This window comes from Coloeus monedula (genome assembly GCF_965178545.1).
Source record: "Coloeus monedula genome assembly, chromosome: 6".
Lineage (NCBI taxonomy): Eukaryota > Metazoa > Chordata > Aves > Passeriformes > Corvidae > Coloeus > Coloeus monedula.
This window is the reverse complement of record NC_138786.1, coordinates 35,775,894-35,799,292: the sequence shown is the minus strand read 5'-3', so window position 1 is coordinate 35,799,292 and position 23,399 is coordinate 35,775,894. Positions and strand designations below refer to the sequence as shown.

At 33.9% G+C, this 23,399-nt stretch overlaps 1 protein-coding gene across 2 annotated transcripts in view; it reads left to right on the top strand.

The window, feature by feature from the left end:
* NOVA1 (NOVA alternative splicing regulator 1) overlaps positions 1-23,399 on the top strand; it is a 142,665-nt gene that overhangs the window by 92,721 nt on the left and 26,545 nt on the right. For both annotated transcript variants that reach the window (XM_082283178.1, XM_082283179.1), the window contains exon 3: positions 14,289-14,455. In XM_082283178.1, coding sequence (XP_082139304.1) covers positions 14,289-14,455 — 167 coding nt within the window. The remainder of the gene's footprint in view (positions 1-14,288; positions 14,456-23,399) is intronic.

Genomic DNA, 23,399 nt, shown 5'->3' with positions numbered 1-23,399 from the left:
CAGGGTAGAAAAGGGAGAGCTCTGAAAAACATACAAAAGAGTAGAAAATCCTAGCCTACCCTACTTCAGAAATTGTCACCTACTTGAGTTTGCGGCTTCTACAGAAGCCCAGATCATATGGTTTTAGATGTTGCACACATATGGTACCATTTTTCTTAACCAACAGCTTATACCACACTCCTTTCTAGTCTTTGCACATTTATTTGCGTTTTATTTCTGTCTGGTGTTACTGAAGGAAGTCCCCAGTGTGTCTGCAAGGAAAAGGTGAAACTGCATTTGAAAGGAGCCTGTCTGCTTTGGAAAACTTTGTAATTTTTACTTGCATTTCCTTGAGGATTTTTGCTGCAGAGTTTCATGTCAGTGGCTAGATCTGTAGGGAAAGGAAACTAGAGCTACTTCTTTGTAGGAAAATCACAAAACCTGGGTGATTGTCTTTCAGGAGGCCTACCTTGCTTTAGGAAACACTGCCTTCCGATATTAATTTTTTTTAATGAAGAGAAAAATTTCATGGGATAATGGAGGAGGAATGAAAGAGGAAAATAAGTTTCATGTCTAACAGTTTTTGGGCATTTGTAAGGACTAATATCTTGTTGAACCTTATAGTATCCATTGGAGACGAAACTTGCTTTCACAGGCTGTACTCAGGACAAAATATTAAGGAGGGATTAAACACCACTGCTTCTACACACCTAGGGAGACTTCCTGTTACTATCAAGAAAGAGAGCCATGGTAATATGATACTATTTCTATCAGCCATCTGAAAATGCTACTTTCATTAGTATCTACTGATCATCTTGACAGTGCCCTGAGAGCTTGCTTGCAAAGCTTTCCATGGTGTTGCCACCTAACACAGCAGAACTTTGGACTTTAGCCACAGAATTTAGCTTTGGCACTAATTCAGAGAGTTTCTAGACTCCGTCATGATCAGCCCTTTGCACCCTGGATTACTGTCCTAATCCTATAAAATAGAGTATCCTGTTTGAAAAAGTAACTTGTAGCACAGGTACGCAGCTATCCTATCATGTCAGTTAAAAAAACCAATTCACAGAATCACAGAATAAGTCAGGTTGGAAGGGACCGCAACGGGTCATCCTAGGGCACATGGCACAGGATTGCATCCAGATGGTTCTTGAATGTCTCCAGTGAGGGAGCCTTCACAACCTCTCAGGGCAATCTGTTCCAGTACACAGACACCCTCACAGTAAAGAGTTCTTCTTCACATTCAGGTGGAAATTTCTGTGCTTGTTTCTTCCTATTGCCTCTGGTCCAATTACTTGGCACCACTGAGAAGAGGCTGGATCCATTCGCTTGACGCCTTTCCTTTAGACGCTTAGACACACTGATGAGGTCCCCTCACACTCATTTCTTCTTGAGGCTGAACAGGCCCAGCTCCCTCAGCCTTTCCCTGTAAAAGAGATTCTCCAGACCTTTGATCAGTGTTGACCCTTTAATATGTTGTCTGTAGATGTCAACAGATATGTACGTTTCATATGTTGATAAAGTCATCTGCTTGGTTTATAACTTTATTTATTTAGGGCATTTCTATAAGACCAATAAATAACACTACTTTATAATTATTTGATTCAATAATAGAAGTTTCATTTAAATAAATTGTGCTAGCAGTGTTGAATTGCACCTGGGTGAATGTAGAATAAAATTTATAATGCCAACTTCAAAAGACTCTTGAGTGGGTCATGGTTGATGATATATTATAATTATGTATGTGAGAAGTAAACATTACAAAAATAATCAAATACTGATAGTTAATCTGCAATTCTAACGTGGTGCAAGCTCAGGTGGAATGCTATGTAAAATTGCTTTGGTTTGATTTTAAACTTGGAAAAAACTTAACGAGTGAAAATAATTCTCAATAAAAATAGCACTGATTCTGCTATAATTTAATAATTTTGAAAGTTTGGGAAAGTGGCTTTTCAAATTTAATCTTAAAACGTCTGTATCTGTGATGATTGCTTATAAATGAACAGCTGCATCTTCATTGCCACAGGCTTAAATTAAGGTCCCAAAGTGCCATAGGTTTTGAATTCCATAGCACGTTAACAAGAAACATACAAATATAGAAAGGCTCCTGTTCTAAAACTGAGCGCAATGCATGTAATATTCATGATTACTAAGGCAAACAGAATGCAGCATTACACCAAATGCTGCAGTGAAAAACAGTGTAGAAATTAAAAAGGACCAAATAACTAGGTGCATCATAATCAACAGTCATGTGATATATTTTTCGCTTGTGTTTGAAAACTTACATTTAACCTCATTTGTACGTCTCATAATTTAGTTATTCAATCCATTGTTTAAAGTGTTTATTTCTTCCTCTTATTTGTTCAATTTGGTATTGACCTATTAAATAATTTTTTATTTCCTTTGTACTTGCTAAGTACCTCAGTTATTACTTGCTACCTTTTTTCCTATTGTTTCCATCATTTGACAATATATAGAACCCTGTAGTCTGCAATATGTTTTCTTAGGAGTGGTACGAAAAGCTGGGAATAATGCCGGGATTGAGAGCTATGATTATGATCTCATAATTTTTCCTATTTGAATATAGCAGTCATGAATACAATTCAGAGTGATCTTGATATCAGAATGTAAGTATCATGGCACACAAAATATTCCACCACGTGTTCTGAGCAGGAACTGCAAATTCAGTAGAAGTAATATCCATTTTCTACATTTGACAGAGTATAGTTGCTTAGTACTCAGGAGGAATTAGAATTGCAAGAGTTCCTTTAAAGACCTGTGTTCTGTTTTGTAAACATATTTCTAAGGGCACTATTTGTAACGAAGGTTTACACACTTCATCGAAAGGAATGTTCAAAATGTACCATTCCTAGTTTATCAAAAACATACAAAAGGGCTAAATACACAAATGCATAATAGTTGAATTTTGATTTTTTTTTAACTAATATATGCATATAATATTGCTTCTGAATGATAATCAGGACAATTTTAAACAAGACACTTGACTTGTTTGATTAGTCTCAATGTTACCTCGCCTGATGTTATGAAATCCTCTCCTAAAGGAACACATTACTTTATGCCTGTATTTGCTGTCCCCAGACAACTTTGGGAAAAGCTTCTGTCAGAGACTGCATCTTCCTACCTTAAAAAGATGGAAATCTGTAGGGAAATAGGCTTTATTAATTCCAGCATCATGAAATTATTTGGATTTTTTTTATGTTATTTTTGTCGTGATTCTGATCTTGCTTTTTCCTAATAGAAAAAAAAAAATTTAAATTGCATTTTGTATCATCCAGGAGTAAACAATCCATGGATTAAATGGTTTGAGAGAAGATTAAAAAAATCTAATTAGGTTAGTAAATTCTTTTTCAAATGGGCAAAAATAATTTCCTTGAATTAAAGCAAAATCTCATGAATGACCAAAGAATAAGGATTCTACTGCATTTGGGTATTTTTCCATTTTAGGATGTATTAGTCTATTATTAAGCTACTATACATGTTTTACAATTCTCCATGTTTCTTTAGTGCTAAAAAAGATTTCAGAATGAATAGGAATTTCATTTTTATTTTGGGCTGGTTTATTAGTTTCGAGGAGAGAAACCTAAAATTAGATTTGGAGAAAAAGAGGCAGATTTTAAAATCTGACATAATTCGGATACACTTGGTCAATAACTGCATTAGGAACATTCTCTATGCTGTTAAAACAGAGGATATGTTGTTATTAATGAAGCTTTTTTCAGTCTGTGCCTTGTTCTGGATAGGCACTAATTAAAGTTACACAAAAGAATATTGCTGTCTATAGCTGTGAAATATCATCTCAAAAATTACAAGATATCAGTGGATGGTTTTCACTTTGTTTATTCTTGTTTCTGTTTGTGATTAGAAACTACTTACTGCGACTTTTTAATTTCTAGACAGAATAAATGCTTCATGCTAGGCTTTTGCCTTAAAGTAGTATGCAGTTCTTCATTTGTAGTTGTTCGTAGTTGAACCTGTTTCACTTGAGAGAACAATTTTTAATGTCCTTTGTATTTATTTGCACCCAGAAACATGTGCTAGACATGTTTCAAATACCTGCATCAAAAAAGGCATAAAACATGGATAAGCTTATATGCAATCATTCTTCTGATTAAGAATTTTTTAATTGAAAAAGTCGAGCTGTGTTTATTTTGGGGTATATTTATTTTTTTGTATATTTGAATCAGAATGTATTAGTGACTGGTAGGCATTCTGCCTTTGTAAATTATTTGATTGATGCCAGTTCTTCTCCTGCCTTTTCCTCAAGTTTTGCTGTTTCCCGTCAATTCTCCTGGTAGACAATTTTGACAACTCCTTTTGTGTTAAATAGTGTTAGTGAAGAGTTACTAAAAGTCTTCAACTGCCAGTGCTTTGGATGTACAAATTTTAAAATTAATCTTCCCATTAAATTTATTTTCATAGGACACTTTTCATATTGTGAAAATTTAACTACTTTTCTCTGTTTACTGACACTTAAAATGTACTCTTGAAAATGCACATTGTTAACATTTTAATTGCATTCCAAATCTTAGAAAGCCATCAGTACTGCACCTTTTCCACAGATTAACGTTTTCTAGGTCTTCTCTCCACAATCCAAAGACACCTTTTCTTTTTTTTTTTTTCCCAAAAGGGATGTGTGAGCATGGCTAGTGAATAATGAAGATCTGAAAGACTCCACAAGTAATTAAGTTTTGAGGGCAAGAAAAAGTCATTATAGGTGGCAGATAATTTTAGGGTTAAAAAAAAAGAATAGGCAAAGGGTTGTTAAGCCCCTCAGGCAGATAAATGCTTTAGAGCATTTGCACACCCATGTTCTGCTTAACGTACATTACTTACTGCCATTCATTGGCTTGCTAATGAATGTGAAAAGTTATACTTTATTTGGATAAATGATGCCATCTGAGCCTGTCACAATAATATTAAAAAAGCATATCAGAGCACTACCACCCACTCTGATGCTGTGATTTCTAGGGATAAGAGATCATAAGTTTTGGTAAGCATAAATGCTCTTTAATAATCCAGCTCTTGCTGGCCAATGTGATCCTGCTGCAGGAGTGCCTATTCCTAAGGCTCTAAATCCTGTAGTACCAAGTGGTATGGGAGCTTTGGAATGGTGTCAGTATTTGTCTCTTCCCTCATCAGAATTACTGAGCTTCAACTTCTTTCCTGAAGCAAGGAAGAAGTTCTGCAGTTGGAGGAAAAGGGAAGAGCAGAGGGGTAGCAGCTGCATCTTCCTTCCTTCCCATCCCCAACATGTGTACTTGCTCCTCTGCTGCTGAAGTAGAGAAGCTTTATGAGCATCCCTGGCTTAGTGTTAGGGAAAGGAACAGACTTAAAAGATTGTCAAGAGCAGGGCCATTCCTTGTACAGAATTCATACAGGTAGTTAACACAGATAAAGTACCATTCTTGAAGTTCACATTCTTCATTTATAAATTTGCTGCTGTCCTATAAAATGAGCTCTCAAGCAAATAGAGAAAGGAGACAATTTCACATGTATTTGTATCTGTAGAGAGTCTGATTTTTAGAGGTGAACTTGACTTTTGTGTCTACTGAGGAGAAGAACCAGTGAGGTTCTTAATTCTGTAAAGTTTTTCTTGTGTTACTGCACAGCACATCCTTGGAGGAGTATCTGAGCATCAGTAACTTATTCAGATTAATTAGAAATTCCAGCCCATGAGGTGACTCTTGAAAAACAGCAGTGGAAAAACTCTTTTGCCTTGGGGTCCTTTGAGATGCAGATTCCTTCCTTCAAATCCAATAATAAAAGTAATAAACACATTGAAATATTGTACCAATTGTGTAAACATTAAATTATTGCATTATTCTTTTGAATAGTTGAAAATAGTCACAAAATGACTGGCATTTTAAAAAGGCTCCTGTCTGGCTCAGTCAGTACTGGCAGGAGATCTTTTGTTCATCTGATTCTCATTGGTACCAAACTTCCCAGAGCTGTTATAGCTACCTTGGCCATTTTAAAAGTAATTTTGTACAAGAATGAAAATAGTTAAGCAAATACCTGTGAAGCCGGAATTTTTGAGTGCTTAGGAAAAAAGAATGTGTAACTATAAAAATAGAGAAAGGGCAACTGTCATCCAGTGCAAGAAATTGTGAAAAAGCTCTATTTAGAAACAGTTATTTAGAAATAGTTCTGCCTACATAACATTTTCTACTCCTTTTTATTGTAGACATTACATGACAAAATATTTATGAATTTATATAAATCTTCTGGAGGGCAGAAATGAGGGTAACATTTGTTTTTGAGGAAAATATCTCTTCATTAAACTTCTGCTTACCTCTTACTGCATCAAAATCATTTTATGTAATGCTTTATTCCTATAGCCAAGTAATGTTTTAAATGTTGCTATAGTAGTTATTATAGCTTTAGTAATAAGAGTAATTCACTATTTATGTTGTAGCTGTCTCTGGAAAACAGTATCATGTTATGCGTGTATGTAATGAGCCTTTGAGGAGCCCTCCATCTAATCTAAACTAATACTTACTGTTCCTTGCATAATTAAGGGTGAGAACTTCTTATCTTTTTGGGATAATTCCATCTAAAGGCAGATGGGGTGCACTGTTCATGGATGTCCCTGTCTTTCTTAATCGGCTAGATTGGACCCAGTGCATAAATTCTAGAAACTAAATTTAGTGGGAGATAAATGTCATTCATAGAAAATCAATAGGATGTGCTATAAAAGGGTTACAATCTGGCAATCAGGAAGGAGCTAGGAAGAAAAAGAAGTGTGACAGACTGAATGTTTGAGCAGTAGTCAGAAACTCTTCCTACCTTCTTGCCATATAAACCCTGAACTAGAGTCCGCTGCTGGGGAGATACGGATTTAATTAAAAATACAGCATATAAAATCTACCATGAGCAGAACATGGAATTAGACTAGCACTTAGAGATGAAAAAAGGAGCTAGATACAGAAAGAATGTGGTTTGTATGGGCCTTTTCCGGATGTGTGCTATAAGGGTTCCTATTGTGGTGCAGTCATTATAGCACACATCCGGAATAGGCCCATACAAACAGACTGCATCGCAATGGGAGCCCTGATCACTGTCAGTGTTTATCTGCAATATATGGAAAAAAGTACACATGCAGTCTCAAATATTTTCGTAGAGTTTCTAATCTAAACTTTGACTATAGCTCATTTGTCTGAAGTTTGGTATTTGCTTCCTCTAAACAAATAAATGGCAATGATTGTATGATGTGATTTGATTTCTTAAGCAGCTCAGCTTATCCAGGAGGGTTTCCCAAATCTTTTCACAGGCTTTTAAACTATGGAACTTGAGAAATATTTTTAAGGAGAAAAGCTCCCTTGGTGGTTTCAGCCATTACCACTCTAAATTATAAGATGTATCAGTTCCTACAATTTCTCAGAGTATGTACTTTACTGTTTAAATGGGTGGTTTTTTTCTTTTGGTTTGGTAATTGTACATGTAGGAGGCATTATGAACAAAGGTTCATATTACTAAAGCATAGTATAAAAGCAGTAATTGGCAACTGAACATTACTTTGCAGGAAAAAATAGTCTCACATTCTTTTGTTAATAAAAAAATTCATTCCAGATATGTTGAAAAACACATGCTATTTCTTTTCTTTCTGTTCTGTGGTTGTCTTCTAAAAATAAGGTCAGTTACTTTCTTTTCTCCAGCAGATATGGCCTTCTGGTAGTACTGTGTGTGCTTTTTTTTAATAATTTTGAAAGCTTTACTTATCATAGACTTTCACATTTTTGCCAAATTTCACTACTGGACTTTTATTAAATGTTTACTGATGCTTACTGATACTATTTAGATGCTTACTGATACTAATTTCCAGGCACTGGTAATCTACAAAATACTTGAATAATTGTTATATTACATTATTAAAAAGTTTCGTAATGGTGAGCCCATTTCCGTTTGAAAAGAAATCAGAAGGGAATTGAAGTCCATCAACCATATTACCAATGTTAAGAACATAAAATGAAGCAGGTTTTTTTTGTTAACAGAGAATACCATGCAGTTAGGGGACCTGAACTCATGTGATTTTTTTTTTAATTGGTGGAATATGTAAATAATGATTAAATTTAACAATTTTGTATTTTGTTTAAATTCTATGTTTTATATTCCCCTTTTTTTCTTATTGTAACTGTTATGATGGAATCAATCAGGTGGGTTTAGTTTGAGTAAACAGTAGTTCATTTGTTATAGATAATTTTACAAATAATATATTAAGACAAACATTTCCCAAAACAAAATTAATAAAAATATAGTGCTTCTATCCATGGTTTGAGGGCTTTCTTACTTCCAGAGCTTTTATTTTCCAGAAACATGCTTTCCTAAAGCATAGAGTATGTTCACTTTCTTTGCAGCCATTTAGGCATTAATTTGCACACATACTTTCTCTCTGAGTATTTCTCATCTAAGTAACACTCCTACATAAAACCATAGAAAGAAAAAAATCTCTGGCCTTTTAGTTTGGTTTTGGAGACATTTACCACCATTAGCAGAGGAACCTTTATTTTTTAAATGAATAACTCTTAAACAAAGAGAAGTAGTTGTAATCCTGTCTCTTACACATGACAGAATTTGTAATTCTTCATCTCTTTATGTAACTAAATTTCTGGGAAATCATCATCAAAGCCTTAGCTGATACATAACAGAACAGTTTATATTCAAAGGGTTGTTTTCTTTGTAAGATGAATCATCATCTCTTCTAAACCTTTAATAGTTATGAGGTTTGAATTTTTTTAATTCCCATGCTTTCTCAGTCACATGGGAATAATCTGTTTCTTTAGTCATAACTACGGTAAACCTGGATTCGTGTAATTCAGTCTTGTGATCAAATCACAACAGATTGTAAACTTGTTTTCATAAAACTCTGAGGATTCATACATAAGTTTTGCAGAATTTTTAAACTTGATCCATTTCAATATTACTTATTCATTACAGTAGAACAAATTGGTATATATGTGGGTATGAATATGTATGTGCACATGTATGTGCATGGCTGCCCATATATCACACAGAAAAGATGTGTTATCAACAGGGGTTCAGCAGTCGGGTTCTTCTGATAAGGGTACTAGGGTTTCCTGTGAACACACCCTTGTGTGAGTGCTCTGTGGAAGTACTTCCAAAGTTATTTTGTCTGGATGAAAGCAAGAGCAGAATATCAAAGCTCTAGAATTTCTACCAGCCTTTGTTTCTCCTTTCAGTTTGGGAAGTCTATCAGATCATTGGGCTTTGCTTTGAGAGATGTTTTCTGTCAGTGAGGAATATGGGTACAGGCTCTATGTTAAGACCAGTTAATTCTCTGGTGAGAAGGTAAGAATAGGAGAGAGATAAGAACTAAAGGAGAAAACTGTCTTGTTGAGATTTCTGTAACACTTCACACATCTCTGGGATGTTCTTATGTGTTGCATTTAAGACTGTACTGTACATTTTATCATTTATATGGCAAAGGTTTTTCGTGTCTATTTAAGGTGTTGTGAGATACTTCTGATGCATCTGAATAAAGACATTTTTATTTTCTGACCTTCATTTTCTGAGGCTTTATGCAAATGTAGAGCGAAAATGTTACATCCAAGAAAGAGTTTATCAGAATTTCATGTTAAGCAAGTTACTGACAATTTTTAGTTTGCTTGGGAATGGTGTCAAACCACAGTCCTATTTTATCAAGGGATTTGCAAGATCAGTTTTTGGCTGATTTAGTCTGTGTGGTGTTACATAGAATCCCACTCTACCAGCCAGTTGGTCATGGGTCACAAAACTACATGTATGGGACACTGGGTTTAGTGGAGTGCTGTACTGGGAGTTGTCAAACAACAAGCTTAGTGTAAATCAGCTGATGAGAGACTCTAGTGCAGCTTTCACTTAGTTAAGGTTTTAACTTTGGCTCCTCTCACAGGTTCTCTTTTGTATCAAACAAACTGGCGTGGTACACTGGAAAAATACAAGGAGATTTAATTAGTGTATGTACTGGGATTACCCTGGGCTGCTATTGCATTGTGCTTTTTAGGTTTTCACATTCTCTTTAAGATTGACGTAAAAGCCCAGTGTAAAGTTTATAGACCCATATAAACGCAGAGATTTCTGAAAGGTACCATGCATTCCCCAAAGCATTTCAGCTGAGAAATGTTTTTTATTTTCCTGAAATACAGAAGCACATTTAACATTTAGTGAGTATTTCTGTGAGTACAGAAGAACTCCTACTCATTGAATCAGAGTCTTTAAGCAAGCATTTTAAATTTTAGTGGCAACTATGTATAGATGTGTGCCAGTTAAGTATAGAAATACAAACATCAAAAGCATCATTATTGTTTATCCTGTTGCATCTCCTGACATTTATTCTAATGGTTGCTTTAAAAGCTGTATCAGTTGTCCAATAAGTAAATAGCATTCTCAGAGAAAAATAATTGTTTTGAAGTTCTTGAAAAAGTTAGTGTGATGTCCAAGGATATTTGCCAGAAGTAAAATTTTAGATAGTTACACGAGGTAGAAGGAAAAATGATTTATTAAAATAGAGTTATTGCAAGCCTGTTTATGTTTTAGTCTGAATTTATTAGATATCGAAATAAAGTTTTGCTTACTTTCCTCTAAATTGTGTGATGCCTGCAAAATGGTTTATCTTTGCTCTCCCATAGAACTGTAGAACAGATAAAGATTTCCTTTTTTCTCTGATGGTTTTACAAATAAATTTTTGGGGAGTGTACAGACAGGATTTTTTTGTGCAATTAGATTCTGCCTCTTATTTAATAAGGAAATGTTAAAACCCACACATTCAAATTGAATTTGGATTCTAACATAAGGGGAAAGAAATGACATTTCACTTGCTGAAAAGTAATTTACTTGAGTTCCTTTGAAAAAAATAAACATTAAATGATGGTAGCAACATCAGCAGCATGTTTTCAGATAGTTTTTTTCCCATTTATAGCCCCATGCAAATTTCTGGCATGGACCTTGTTGTTATTGAACATACATAAAAACATTGTTTCAGGGTTTATTTAATGTACAGGGATGATGATCACCTATTCTACATTTAACCATTATCTGTGTCAAAATTTTTTTTCTCTTGTCTATGTTTTATGTCTTCATATGTAAAAGGCAGTATGCAGTACATGACCCTAGCACCTAACTGAATTGAAAATAATTTTTAAAAAGAGAATAATTTTATATTGGTTATGCTTACACAACCTAAATAAGGGCAGTGATTTTTGGTAATTTGATTTTCTTTGAGTCAGCTATTTCAAAAATTAGATCTGTTTTTTTAAGTACAGATTTTGAAAATCTTGTGACAAAAAGTATTTATATAGATGGCTGAGCTTTCATTCACAGAAACATGAAAAAAGGATTAGATAAAACTGTTAACTTAAAATTACAAGCAATCTGACACTTTAATTCATACTCTAATGGAGTCTAAAAGCTCTTAAAATGACAGAAATTTCACCAGCATTTGCGATTTGTAGGTTTATTTTTGCCATACAGGTTGGTCATGTAGCTGGCAGTTTTTCCTTTGCATAGTTTTTGTAAATTATTGTAGTCTAGTATCTGAGTGAAAAGCTATTACAGTTGTGAAGGAATATGACAACATCACTTCAAAAGATTGAGACAATTCCAAACTGTATAGGTGTACAATTTCTCCACATTTTATTAATTTTTAAATTTTTTTTGGTGTACATAGCTATCAAAGCAAATGTGCAATTTAAAACCTTTACTCTGTGTGAAATGTGGTTTTGCACAATTTGATTTTTTCATGGAACAGTGATTTCTGCTACTACATCCTAGTTTATACATACTAAAATGTAGCATGTTTGGTCTGGAGTATGAAATACGTCATATTTTTATTATGCTGCACCTTCTATAGTCACACAGATTGCAAAATACCGTTTAGTCACTTAGTGTCAGGTCTAACTAAATTCCTATTTAGCATTGACTGTTTTCCATTCAAGTATTTTGACAGAAGCCATCCCTGTTAAGTGCTTTCTGAATGAGGCTCGGTAGCTCACCCGTAACCTGATCTGTGTTTTGTTTCAGTGTGTTGTCTGCTGACCTAGAGAACACTTGCATTAGCTGCATTGATCAGTCCACCTCACTTCTCATCATTTAGGAGACAATTAATACTACCTTGTAAAGACTCCCCAGAGCATTTTCTTTGAGCTGGATTGCTTTACGCAGAAACCACAGGCAATGTTTGCAAGAGGGGGAGGGCGCCAAGTAGGAAAAAGAAAAAAGGCATTAAGAAAGCTTTGTCTAGGAACCAAGTCTCATTTGCTGTGGTGACTTTCACTCATGGCATTCAAACTCCCTTTTCTGATAGAGCACTTGGAAAAGAAAATTAGCTGTGTTTTGAAGTTGATTTGTTGAAAAGATGCTGTAAGAGGTCACAAAAATATTTTAAAAAGCTTCCTCTTGAGAAATATGCATTTGATTGGGAGATTTTTTTAACTTGCTGTTAAGACTGTAAGCATTCTAATTTTATATTTTGTGTCAAGGATTAATAATCTGACATATTTTGAAATACTGATTGATGTATTTTAATCCTAATTTTCATTATTTTTAAATAACATATTTTGATAGAGAAAAATTGAGTTTCTTATTCCGTGTTTTTTGCTGTAGCACTTCTACCACAGTGTTGAACTTCAGTATTGCATGATACTTAAGATAAAAATCAGATTTTAAGTATATGTGAATATGTTAATTTAAAAGCAATCAAGGTTCTTAGTGTGCTCCTTCATCATTAGGTAATAAAATATTTACCGCTAGAGATCATCCACAGAAGCAGGTGAGGAGCATTTACTAATAAAACCCAATTTTTTTGTTGGAAATTCCCAAGGTTACCATACTATTCTCTGTTAAAGCCTATGTTACACTCTTGTAAGAAGCATATCTTAAGATGAGTTGGTGACAATTGATTATATAGACATAAAATTGATAGGAAGGGAATTCTAGGGAGGAGGTTGCTTACCACTCTGGTACATTTCTCTAATCTATGTGATTCCATGCAGATTGTACAATGGAAGTTAGGCCAACTGGCATGTTGTCGACTTCAGAAACTGTTGCAAACTTGCTAGTATTTGCCACATCATTACATTGTCATTTTCATTTTCATAGATAGAGTGAATGAATTTTATGTGAGAAAAGATTAATTTGTGATCTTATCAATAGTGTTTACTAGGAATATGTCAAGAGAAAAAGTTACTATATTTATTTTTCTGCTGATTCCATGGCTCAGATTTGTTATTTTGCTCCCCCTCCCCATGGTCTTGAAGCAAAATATGCACTGACATTGAGTAGACATATGCATCTGACATATCTTTGCAGCACAATCAGTATTATGGTATTGTTATATTTTTAGGAATACACTACTATCTTGGTAGTTCATGTTATAATTGTCCTCTGTTAGTAGAACTATTCTACTGGTATTTGAAGGCAGCAGTGAGGTGATGAAAATCATTGTGTATGTTGGAAGTGTAAAGAATGTGTTTTTGAAAGTATGTATTATGTAAAATTTTAAAGCAGGTTGTCTTGTGTTGGTATTTCTGCAGAATGAAATTGGAAACTACAATATTCCTTTTAAAGTTGCTTTTGAGTTTTGGGGGGTTTGGGATTTTTTTTTTTTTCCAAGTCCTGCTAGGTCCTGTTTTTCAAGTCAAAATTGATTTTCTGCAACCTATTTAAGTGGTTTGATACGTGGAATACAGAACATGGATTGTTTCAGTGAAATGTCATACTTTTATCTTTAGGATCAATACTGGGGGGTTTTATATTATTTCATTAGTGAGGATGTATCAAGCTGTAACTCAATATGTAAAATAGTCCCAATACATAAAATAGTCCTTTTTTGCTATACAGTAAAGACATGTAAAATCATCTAAAACCAGCCTCAGCACAAAAAAAAAGAAAAAAAAAAAATCAAGGAAGTATTTTTCCACAGTTCTGGATCCATCTTTAGCCATTCAGTAGATATTTTTCTTTAAGAAATCAATAAATAAAAAGTGGTGTGGATTTTTTGTAGCACAAGCAGAACAATTTCATTTTGGAAGAAGGTTATGAGTATTCTAACTGATGTTATCCAGGCTGACTTGGGAAATTAGTGATCGTGGGATCTACACAAATAGGAGTTGTTTGAAATATCTTCACATCATCAGTATGTTATCTTTAGGAAATCTCTAATGTTTACTTTCAGGAAGGTATTGCTCTTTGGTTTTGCAACACTGCTTTTGAGTGCCATCTTTGTGCCCTAATTGAAGCAGTTTGTGGGATCTTGAAGAATCCATGTCACTCAGATGAACTTTTGGTATTTGCAGGTACTACAGAGCGGGTGTGTCTGATCCAGGGAACAGTCGAAGCACTAAATGCAGTTCATGGCTTCATTGCAGAGAAGATTCGAGAAATGCCTCAGAATGTGGCCAAGACAGAGCCTGTCAGCATTCTACAGCCTCAGACCACTGTTAATCCAGACCGCATCAAACAAGTGAGTTTTTGGTTGGGAATAGAGAGTCACAGCAGCTCCTTAGAAGTCTTAAAACTTTAGTGCTGGAAGGGGTAAACATAACATGTTCTTTAAGAAAATGTTATTTTATACTTTATTAACTTGCTGGTACTCTTTTTCCTTGTACTTATATGTTCCATGTTTCTCAGCAGTTCTTTTAGACAGTGTTTTATAAATTCCAGTGCCATGCTCTAATGTGTTTCTTCCATGAACTTTTCTTTACTGTATAAGGTGATAATAGACTTCTAGGTCTTAGTTCACGATTGCTGAATTTTAATCTTAAATGGTGAACCCTATGTAAATCTTAAGTGTTACTAAAAATCACAGATTAACTGAATGTTCTCTACGTTTATGTATATAAATAAAAAAAAGGTAACTTTTTTTTTTGACCCTAAAATAGATAATTTAAAGTCCTACCTGTAAGAACTTGAAGACATAAGGATAATTACTTGGGATGTTTTTTACAATTTCATTTTATGTTATTTTTGGCATCTTTTTGCCTATTTTTTACTGTCTTCATTTAAAATCTTTGGGTACTGAAAAAGTTTTTCCAAGCTATTATTGCCCTACTTCTTTATTCTTTGATTTTCCATAAAAAATTTAACTTAACAAATTTGCTCTGTAAGGAGAATGGGAAATATACTTTATACAGGATTTAAAGTTATTTTTCATTGTATTGAATAAGAAAAGAATGAAGAAAGAATTGAGTGAACATTAGTAAAATTTTGTCTTGTCTCTCTATCCTGTAGAGGATAGATTTTAGTTTCTCACCTATCCTATGTGGGAAAATATTGTTTTGTCCTTCTACACTAACAAGATTCAGTTTCCTATAATTTGGTAACTCTGTGCAATTATTTTACTTTTTATACAGTGACATACACAGAAGGCTTATATGAAGATGTGTTTGAACAGGATGAGTTAGCAGCAGACTGCTTTAGATGGATGAAATTGTGCATAAACCATTTATTTGATTTCTAATATTTACTACTATTTATTTTTTCTGTATGCACTAATTTTACATAAAAATTACTCTAGATAATTTATAAGAAAATACTAAAAAAGAAAAGCCCCAAGTTTTTAGAATTAGTTTCTCAATTATTAGACATGAAAATGATTATGCCTGAAAGAGAGAGAAAAAGCTGAAATTGATCTGTATTTTGAGCGGGTTTTCTGCTGATACTGGATTTTATGCCAGTATTTCTTAATCCAGTGGGAAACGAGTGTTCTCTATTACAATAAAAAGTGGTTTTCCCCTTTTGAAATTAAATTAGGCTAGTTTTTAGGTATGTAGTAGGGTCCTGAGAAACTAGATTACAGAGCTGTTTAGTGAAATGCCTAAATAATTCCTCTCTTGTGTCTGAAGATTATATATCTTGTTGTCCACACTGTTTCTTCAGAAAATGTATCTGCAAAGTTGTTGAGGTTGTTTTTGTTTTATTTTGGGGGCTTGTTTTTTTGATTGGTTGGTTGATTTGGTTTGGTTGTTTTTTTAGTTGTTGCTGTTTGGGGTTTTTTATTTTTAATTTTTTTCCTCTTTTTTGAAAGTTTGTTTGATATGGGGTTTGTTGGTTTGGAATGTTAAGTTCAATTAAATTCTGGAGGGATTAGTGAGTGCAGCCACTGCTAATAAAGTTCAGACACAGTCTAAAGTACAATATATACTAGCTCTGCATCTTAAAATAAAAATATATTACTTGTATACATACAGGTGCATAATAATATAGCTTCAAATATTTGGAGATATGCATGTGCATATGTTAAAGAGTTTTAACCACAATGAATTGTTTAAATTCTCTTTTAATGAGGAAACCTCTATTATGATAAATGAATACACTATAAATATTGACCCAACCTAAAATCCATTATTTTTACCTAGAAATGAAACTGTTAGTTTAGTTCTTAGGTAGAATTTGAGATGAATTAATCTGTCCTCCAGTGTCAGAGTATACTGTACCTTAGTGAAAGATATAATACCTTGATTTAAGAATGTAAGAGAATAATATTTCATAACAGGTTGCCATGACTTAGAACTCCAGTGTTACTTTCTTAAGATCACACATATCACAATTTTATTAAAATGATCAGTAAAATTTTTAATACTAGTAATTTTGATTTTTTTTTTAAATAAGCCTTATCATTTGTAATTTCTTCTTTTAAGCAAAATTTTACATAGTTCTTCCTGTCTTAGAATGTTGCCCAAGAACATTGGCACATTGCAGATTGAAGAAAATTTAAAGTTGATTTGAAATAATAAGTTTTACTTTCATTTAGGAAGTCTGAAAATGCTTCAGTCAAAAAGATGATGTAGTTTTCTCCCCATGAATAAAGACAGCAGCAGTTGAAGTCTTGCAATGCCACTCATGTGAGCATGAGTAATATATGAGCATGCAGCTCTCATTTCTCTATTGAAATTTCTCTGTCTTGGGCTGCTTTATCAACACTCACTCTAGGGAAGAGAGCTAAGAAAGAAAATTTCTGGTTATAGATTCAATGAAGAAAGTCAGTAGGTAAAGCCTTTGCTGACTGCTTGAATTTCAGCACTCTCTGTCTTCAGGAAAAGCATGGGGCGCAGAGCCTGACTCTGGCCTGGCATTTCTCCTTACTAGTGGAAATCACTATCTGAACTTTCTGTCTCTTTAACTCCAGATTTTTCAGCTGCAGATTTGAAAGCAAATCTATGTGCTTCCTTCTGAGCCTTCTCCAGTATGTTTTTTTGTCTCTCCTAATCCTTTGTACTTATCAGCAGATACCAGGTAGTCCTCTGCTCCAAGTAGGTCTGATAGATGTTTAACTGACAAATGTTTGTATCTTTTATCTCTGCAATCTCCATAGATATCAGCCGTCTGATATTTCTAAGTATCATTGAACAATAACCAGCTGATTCCTGTGCCATTTTTCTTTCCAGAAACTACTATGAGCATTTAGCCTCCCTTTTCTCTCTTTATTAATTACAGTGTCATACAAACTCTTTCAAACCATATTGTAACTCCGGGAAACAGAAAATTGTTTTCATAAGAGTTCATGAGCTTGAGTTGTTTTGTCTTTGTAATTAGCATCCAAAGCTTTAAATTTAACCTCTAAATTAATAGCAACTCTTATGAACAATGGAAAAGGCTGCTTAAATTGGTCTTACCAGCTACTTCAGAAATTATTGCAACTTTTCCTTCCAGCTTTCATTTGTAGCAAGTAGCAGATGTCGTGGCAGCCTGTCCAGGAAGCACTGGCCTGTCCAGGCCATTGCTGAACTGTACATTTTGTGATGGAAAGAGGACCTATCTTAAAGATGACTCTGCTCCAAGCAGGAGTTTACCCTGTTTGGCCTTCTGAAATCCCTTTCAACTTGAATCATTCTTTGATTCTATGAAATGCTTAGGTCTTCTAAAACATAGAAAAGGATTTAGAATTTCTTCCTTGTAAATCTCGAGTAAAACTTTCACATATAGAACTTCCAATTATAGTTTTCATTGCAACCAGTTTCACTTCGGTTTTTCAGTAGATAGTTAATGTCTCATGAGTTAAACTTCTGTTTATTAATCATGGTCCCTGTTATTTTATTCAAAATGTGCAAAAGTTAATGTCCAAACTCAGATATGTAATTTCATATTCCTCTATTGAAAACAACTGCTTTTACTCAGAAATGTTGATCAACAACAAAAAAGAAATCTTCATAACTGTTAAATAAAAACTTTTGCTTTCAAATGCCTAAATACAACCTGAGTTTAAGAATACACAACTGAAAATATTGGCTTAAATGGAGGAGGGTTGGTTTGGGTTATGAGTTCTTCAGACTATAAAGACTCAGTAGACTTCATAGAATCATGGAATGGTTTTAGTTGGAAGGCAAATTAAAGATCATCTAGGTCCACCCCTGGTGCCAGTAACAACTTCCACTAGACCAGGTTGCCTCATCCAATCTGGCCTTGAACAGTTCCAAGTATGGATCATCCACAGCTTCCCCGGTCAGCCTCTTCTAGTGCCTCACCACCATCACAGTAAATTTTCTCCCTAAGGTCTAATCTAAATCTACCTGTTTCAATTTAAAAACCTTATCCCTTGTTCAGTCACTACTCTGCCTGACAAAAAGTCTGTCCCAATCTTTCCTATAGGCCCCCTTTAAGTGCTGAAAGGCTGCTTTAAGGTCTTCAAGAAGTTTTGCTGTCTCTAGGATAAATAATGCCAATTCTCTCAGCTCCAGTCACTGATCATCTTTGTGGTCCTATTCTGAATCTTCTCAAGCAGGTCCATGTCTCTCTTATCCTGAGAGCCCCAGAGGTGGGTGCAGCACTCCAGGTGGAGTCTCACTAGAGCAGAGTAGAAGGACAGAAACACTTCTCATCCTCCTAGACACACTTCTTCTCGCGCAACCTAGGATGCAGTTTGCTCTCTGGCCTGCATGCTCACATTGCTGGATTATATTCAGTTTTTAATCCACAAATACTTGCAGATTCTTCCTTCCTTAAGAAACTTTGATTGATTCCTTAAAATGTCTATCCCTTCTGAGAAGTCTTTCTTTTCTTTATCATCCATTGAAGACAAGTCTGTCACCTAGATGAATTTCACTAAACTGTAGAATATGAGAAAATTACGATTTTCATTTAAACAAAAAATAAGTAGCTTAGTAGATCACAGTGTCTTTTCTTCTAGTTAAAAACTTCTCATAAAATTTCTTCTCTTGTGAACATAGGTGAAAAATCACAACAGTTATTCTGCCATGTATACTAAGATATGCAGAGGTCTTTGCAAGTTGCGAGAACAAAAAATAAAAGCTGTTTTGTTCTGTACATTGAATCCATTGGCAAAAGTTTAGTATTCCATAAAAACATGTATACTTTATCCTGTCCTATGCTTAATTCTGTTGGCAGATCACTAGTTTTATTTTCTGTTTCATTTCAGCAGTGTTGAATAGAATCTCAATATGTATGCAAAATTTTGTTTATGAATGCAGTTAACTTTGTAGCTGCTTATTAACTCTTCTGTGCTTCAAAAGTGAAATGAGAATGGAATATTTTGTTGGGGGATGAACAGCAGCATTCAACTTTGCATAAATTTTCAGTAGTATTTCAGTTCTGAAGAAAATTCTAAAGTTACCTTGTACCTTCTGATGGCTTTGTAGTTTTGGTGTATCTTTCTGAATCCCAAAGCATCCCAGAATGAAAAGGTGACCTTCTCTTCTAGAGTGAATCTTAAACCCATATCTTATAGGATTTTTAATGGCTGTGCCTAGCTACATACTTCAGTTTACTGTTATTTCTAGGTAACAGCACCAGATATTGTAGTAGTTCTGTGTTAATGACAAGTTTTGAAGAAAGAGAAGGTCCTGATTCTTTTTTGTCCCTTTCACTGTAATATAAATTCTAAATAGCTCCTTTCATCCAGAGTTGCTCTGATGATCCAAATACTCCTGGTGGTTTGCTTTAAGTTTCTTATCCCTTCTTGTCTTTGACAGAACATGAGATCATCTTTCTTCAAGATCATACTTAACCATGTTTTTTTCCTTTCTTAAAGTCAGGCTCCCAAGAGTTCATAAATAGGGATGAGTTACCTCTTAGTCTATCTGTATTTCTCTATGCCCTATCTCCTCTTCCACAAAAAAGGAAAACCAAATGCAAAGAGATTGAAATATAATAAAAATATATATTTTTTTATTCTTTACAGAAATGAAAAGGTAGGAAAAAAATAGATCACTGAAGTAATCAAAGTAGCCTTTTTAGAGTCTGGATTGTAAGCAAATTACTAACCCTTGATTATTTCTTTATCCAAATTCTATTTTTTGAAATGTGTACATATTTATAGTCATCTCCAAGATAAGAATCTTTTGCCAAAGTTACAGATTAAAGGAGATCACAGCAGATGTGAAGAAGACTCTCTGTTGAGCAAAGCAAGCAGTCAGTTAAGAAAGGCTTATCTCTCTAATAGTGTTGAAAGTCTAGTAAGTCTTTTAGGTTGTTCAGAACAGTGGGGCCTTGCAGCGCTCTCTGTTTCTCATTGTAGCTGCAGAAGGTATTAAACTGTTTTAATACAATTTTTTCAAAGATAACACCTTTTCTTAAAGTGCATTAAAATATTAATACTTAAGCAAATAAGCAAATAAGTTTTATCACCCTAATTTCAGTGATTAAAAGCACCAATATTCATATATGCAGGACTGATACTTGGTATTAGGTTAGTCTTAATAGTTATTTATTGCAGGTAATGTTATTACCAGGATTTCCTTTGTTTGGCAAGCTCTGTAGTGAGAAACTAGAAATTGGTAAGCTGTAAATACAGTCTCACCTTCACATTTAAATGATGTTTTTTTCTATGCTTTCACATCTGTAACCCTGTTTCAAATAGTATTTTCTGCCTTTTCTTTCTACCCCTAAATATATAACTATCCTAGTTAGTACTGAGAATTAAGTTGTCTCAGTACAGTTTTATTATTTGTTACCCATGGTGTAAGTATTGAAATTTCTTTAGTGTAAATATATATATAAGGGTGTCATTGTAATCAAAAGAGGACTCAGAGACCTTTTGAAACACCATGCAGATGGACTGTATGTAATCTATACTGCCATGATACAGCTATATCTTCACTCTGTTAATCAAAAAATATGAAGAATGGAATATATTGACCATATTTCTGCACACCCTTTAGTGTCTTGTGCTCCTTGAGGGCAGTCTCTCACAGTACAGTCAATATTGGTGAGCACAGAAAAGTAGTAGTATTTTCTTGGACTTTCAGAAAATACTGCAAGTCAAATACAACTCAAACAGAATTTTATTTCTAAAATTAGCCTTGTCAGAGGTTCCCTTTTAAATACTTAAAATCTGCTTTCTCAAATATGTGTTCTAGAAGTGTAAATTTAGAACAAACAACACACTCTAATCTGTAACTCATTAATTGTCTCATAATTAGCAGGAAAGGTAATAATATTTAAGAAAACAGAGAAGTTTAATTTCATCATGGCTTAGACTATGCTATTCAAGAAATGCCTTAAAAAATACTCTGCAAGTCTTAGAAGTGGTGTATGGTAGAAATTCTGACTTTTTTTTTCTATAACCTTGCCAGTAGTCAACCTGCAATTTCAGGAAATCTTCAGTTACACTATGGAAGTAGCAAACTCAAAAACTGAAACTTATAAATTCATCTTCTAACCTCTTTATACATCTCATTCTCAGAAACCTAATAACTACTAAATTTGAGTGTTCACCTAATTCAAAAGACTTGCCAATTTAAAAATAAAAACATTCTGTGCTGCATAATAAGTCAGAATATTGAGTTCTATTCAACTTTCTTTAAGAAGCAATTTTGCTGAAAAGTTTTTGCAAAGCAATTGAGACAGTATCAACAAATTACTTATCAGCCAGTGAAAATTCAATACAAACTCCAAATGCCTGTTTCTGGCAGGGTTTTTTTACGTTTGAGAATTAATTTTGTGTTATTTTGATATGAAAGAAATAAATAGGTGTATCTCCAAATTACATAGAAGCATGAAAAGGGAGAAATTTTTACAAAACAGTCAATTCTTTTACACATATATATATATATATATATCTGTTTGTATATATATACATATATATATATGAAAAAATAAAGGTAGTTATGTCAGTAAACAATGTGAGGGAGATTAAGCCTCAAATACAAACAACCTGATATGCAAAGAAAAAAGAGCACCAAAACCACAAGACAGAAAACTGTTATTTTCAGTATTTTGTCATTTATTTTGGAATAAAAGGTGTTTTTCTACAGTTGATTTTGTTCATTAATACAGTTTTTGTTTTTAAATTTATTAATCTCTTTTTTTCCATTGTATTTTAAACAGGCTTTTGCTAAAATAAATAAAGAAATGCTCCTACTTAATAGATGTTATAGTTCAACAGTCACCTGAAATGATTATCATCACTCCCTTTTTCATCACGGCCACATATTTCTGTGCTTTAGAAAGACTGATATGAATTGAAATCTGAGATGTTTCCAGTTTCTTAAACCATTTGTGATATAAGTGATTGTTATTATTCAATGTTGAAGTGTTCTACATATTTCCCTATAAATCCACTAATTAGGTTTGGTAACAACTGTGAAGAGCAAACTATTTTTCCTTTTAATAAGTAACCTAGTATACCAAAACAATCTACAGTACCATATGCCCTAGTTGTCAGTGGTGTTGATAACACAAACTATCAGTTTTGTTAAATATTTTAGTCACTAGCAATTTTTTTTTTTTTTGGGAGAGTTCAGGATGGGAGTTTAATACTTAGGTATAATAAAGAAAACCTACTGGGACAATAAACAATTCTCCATTCTTTTTGGTTGGGGTTTTTTGGTTTTGTTTTGGGTTGGTTTTTTTTGTATTTTCTTCCTGTTTAGCCTTAAATGATAAAAATCACTTTTTGCAATTTCAGACTTTGGTAAGAGAAATAACTGCATCATCTCACTAAAATCAGAAGTAAATTCTATAGCTGAACAGGCTTAGCTGTGTACTATTGTGGAATCAGACATCTTTTGCTAAATAATTCTAGCACCTCACGAATGAACCCCTCGTGATTGTCCCATGTTTGGTACAGAACGACATGGGAAAATCCTTTATAAATGCCTTGGTTTTTACAATGTGTAGTGCCTGCTGACCAATAGCAGTTTGCCAAGCTACATATTTTTAATAAGGACCTATACATGACAGTATTTTCTACATAACCAATTTGAAAGAGTCCCAGTTGATGCTTAAGCTGTGTATGTTTTCTTTTGTTTTTGTTGTTTTACAACATAAGTTACAAGTTGGAAGCACAAAATAGGGATCTGTTTCTTTAGATTTTATTTTTCCTGTTTTGATTGCCTGTTTATGTACAAACTATGAAAAATGGATCTTCATACTGTTTAACATACATCTAAATTATTTGTGTGTGCATATGTACAAGCCCATATTTTGCTAATACACAACTTTATGCATTC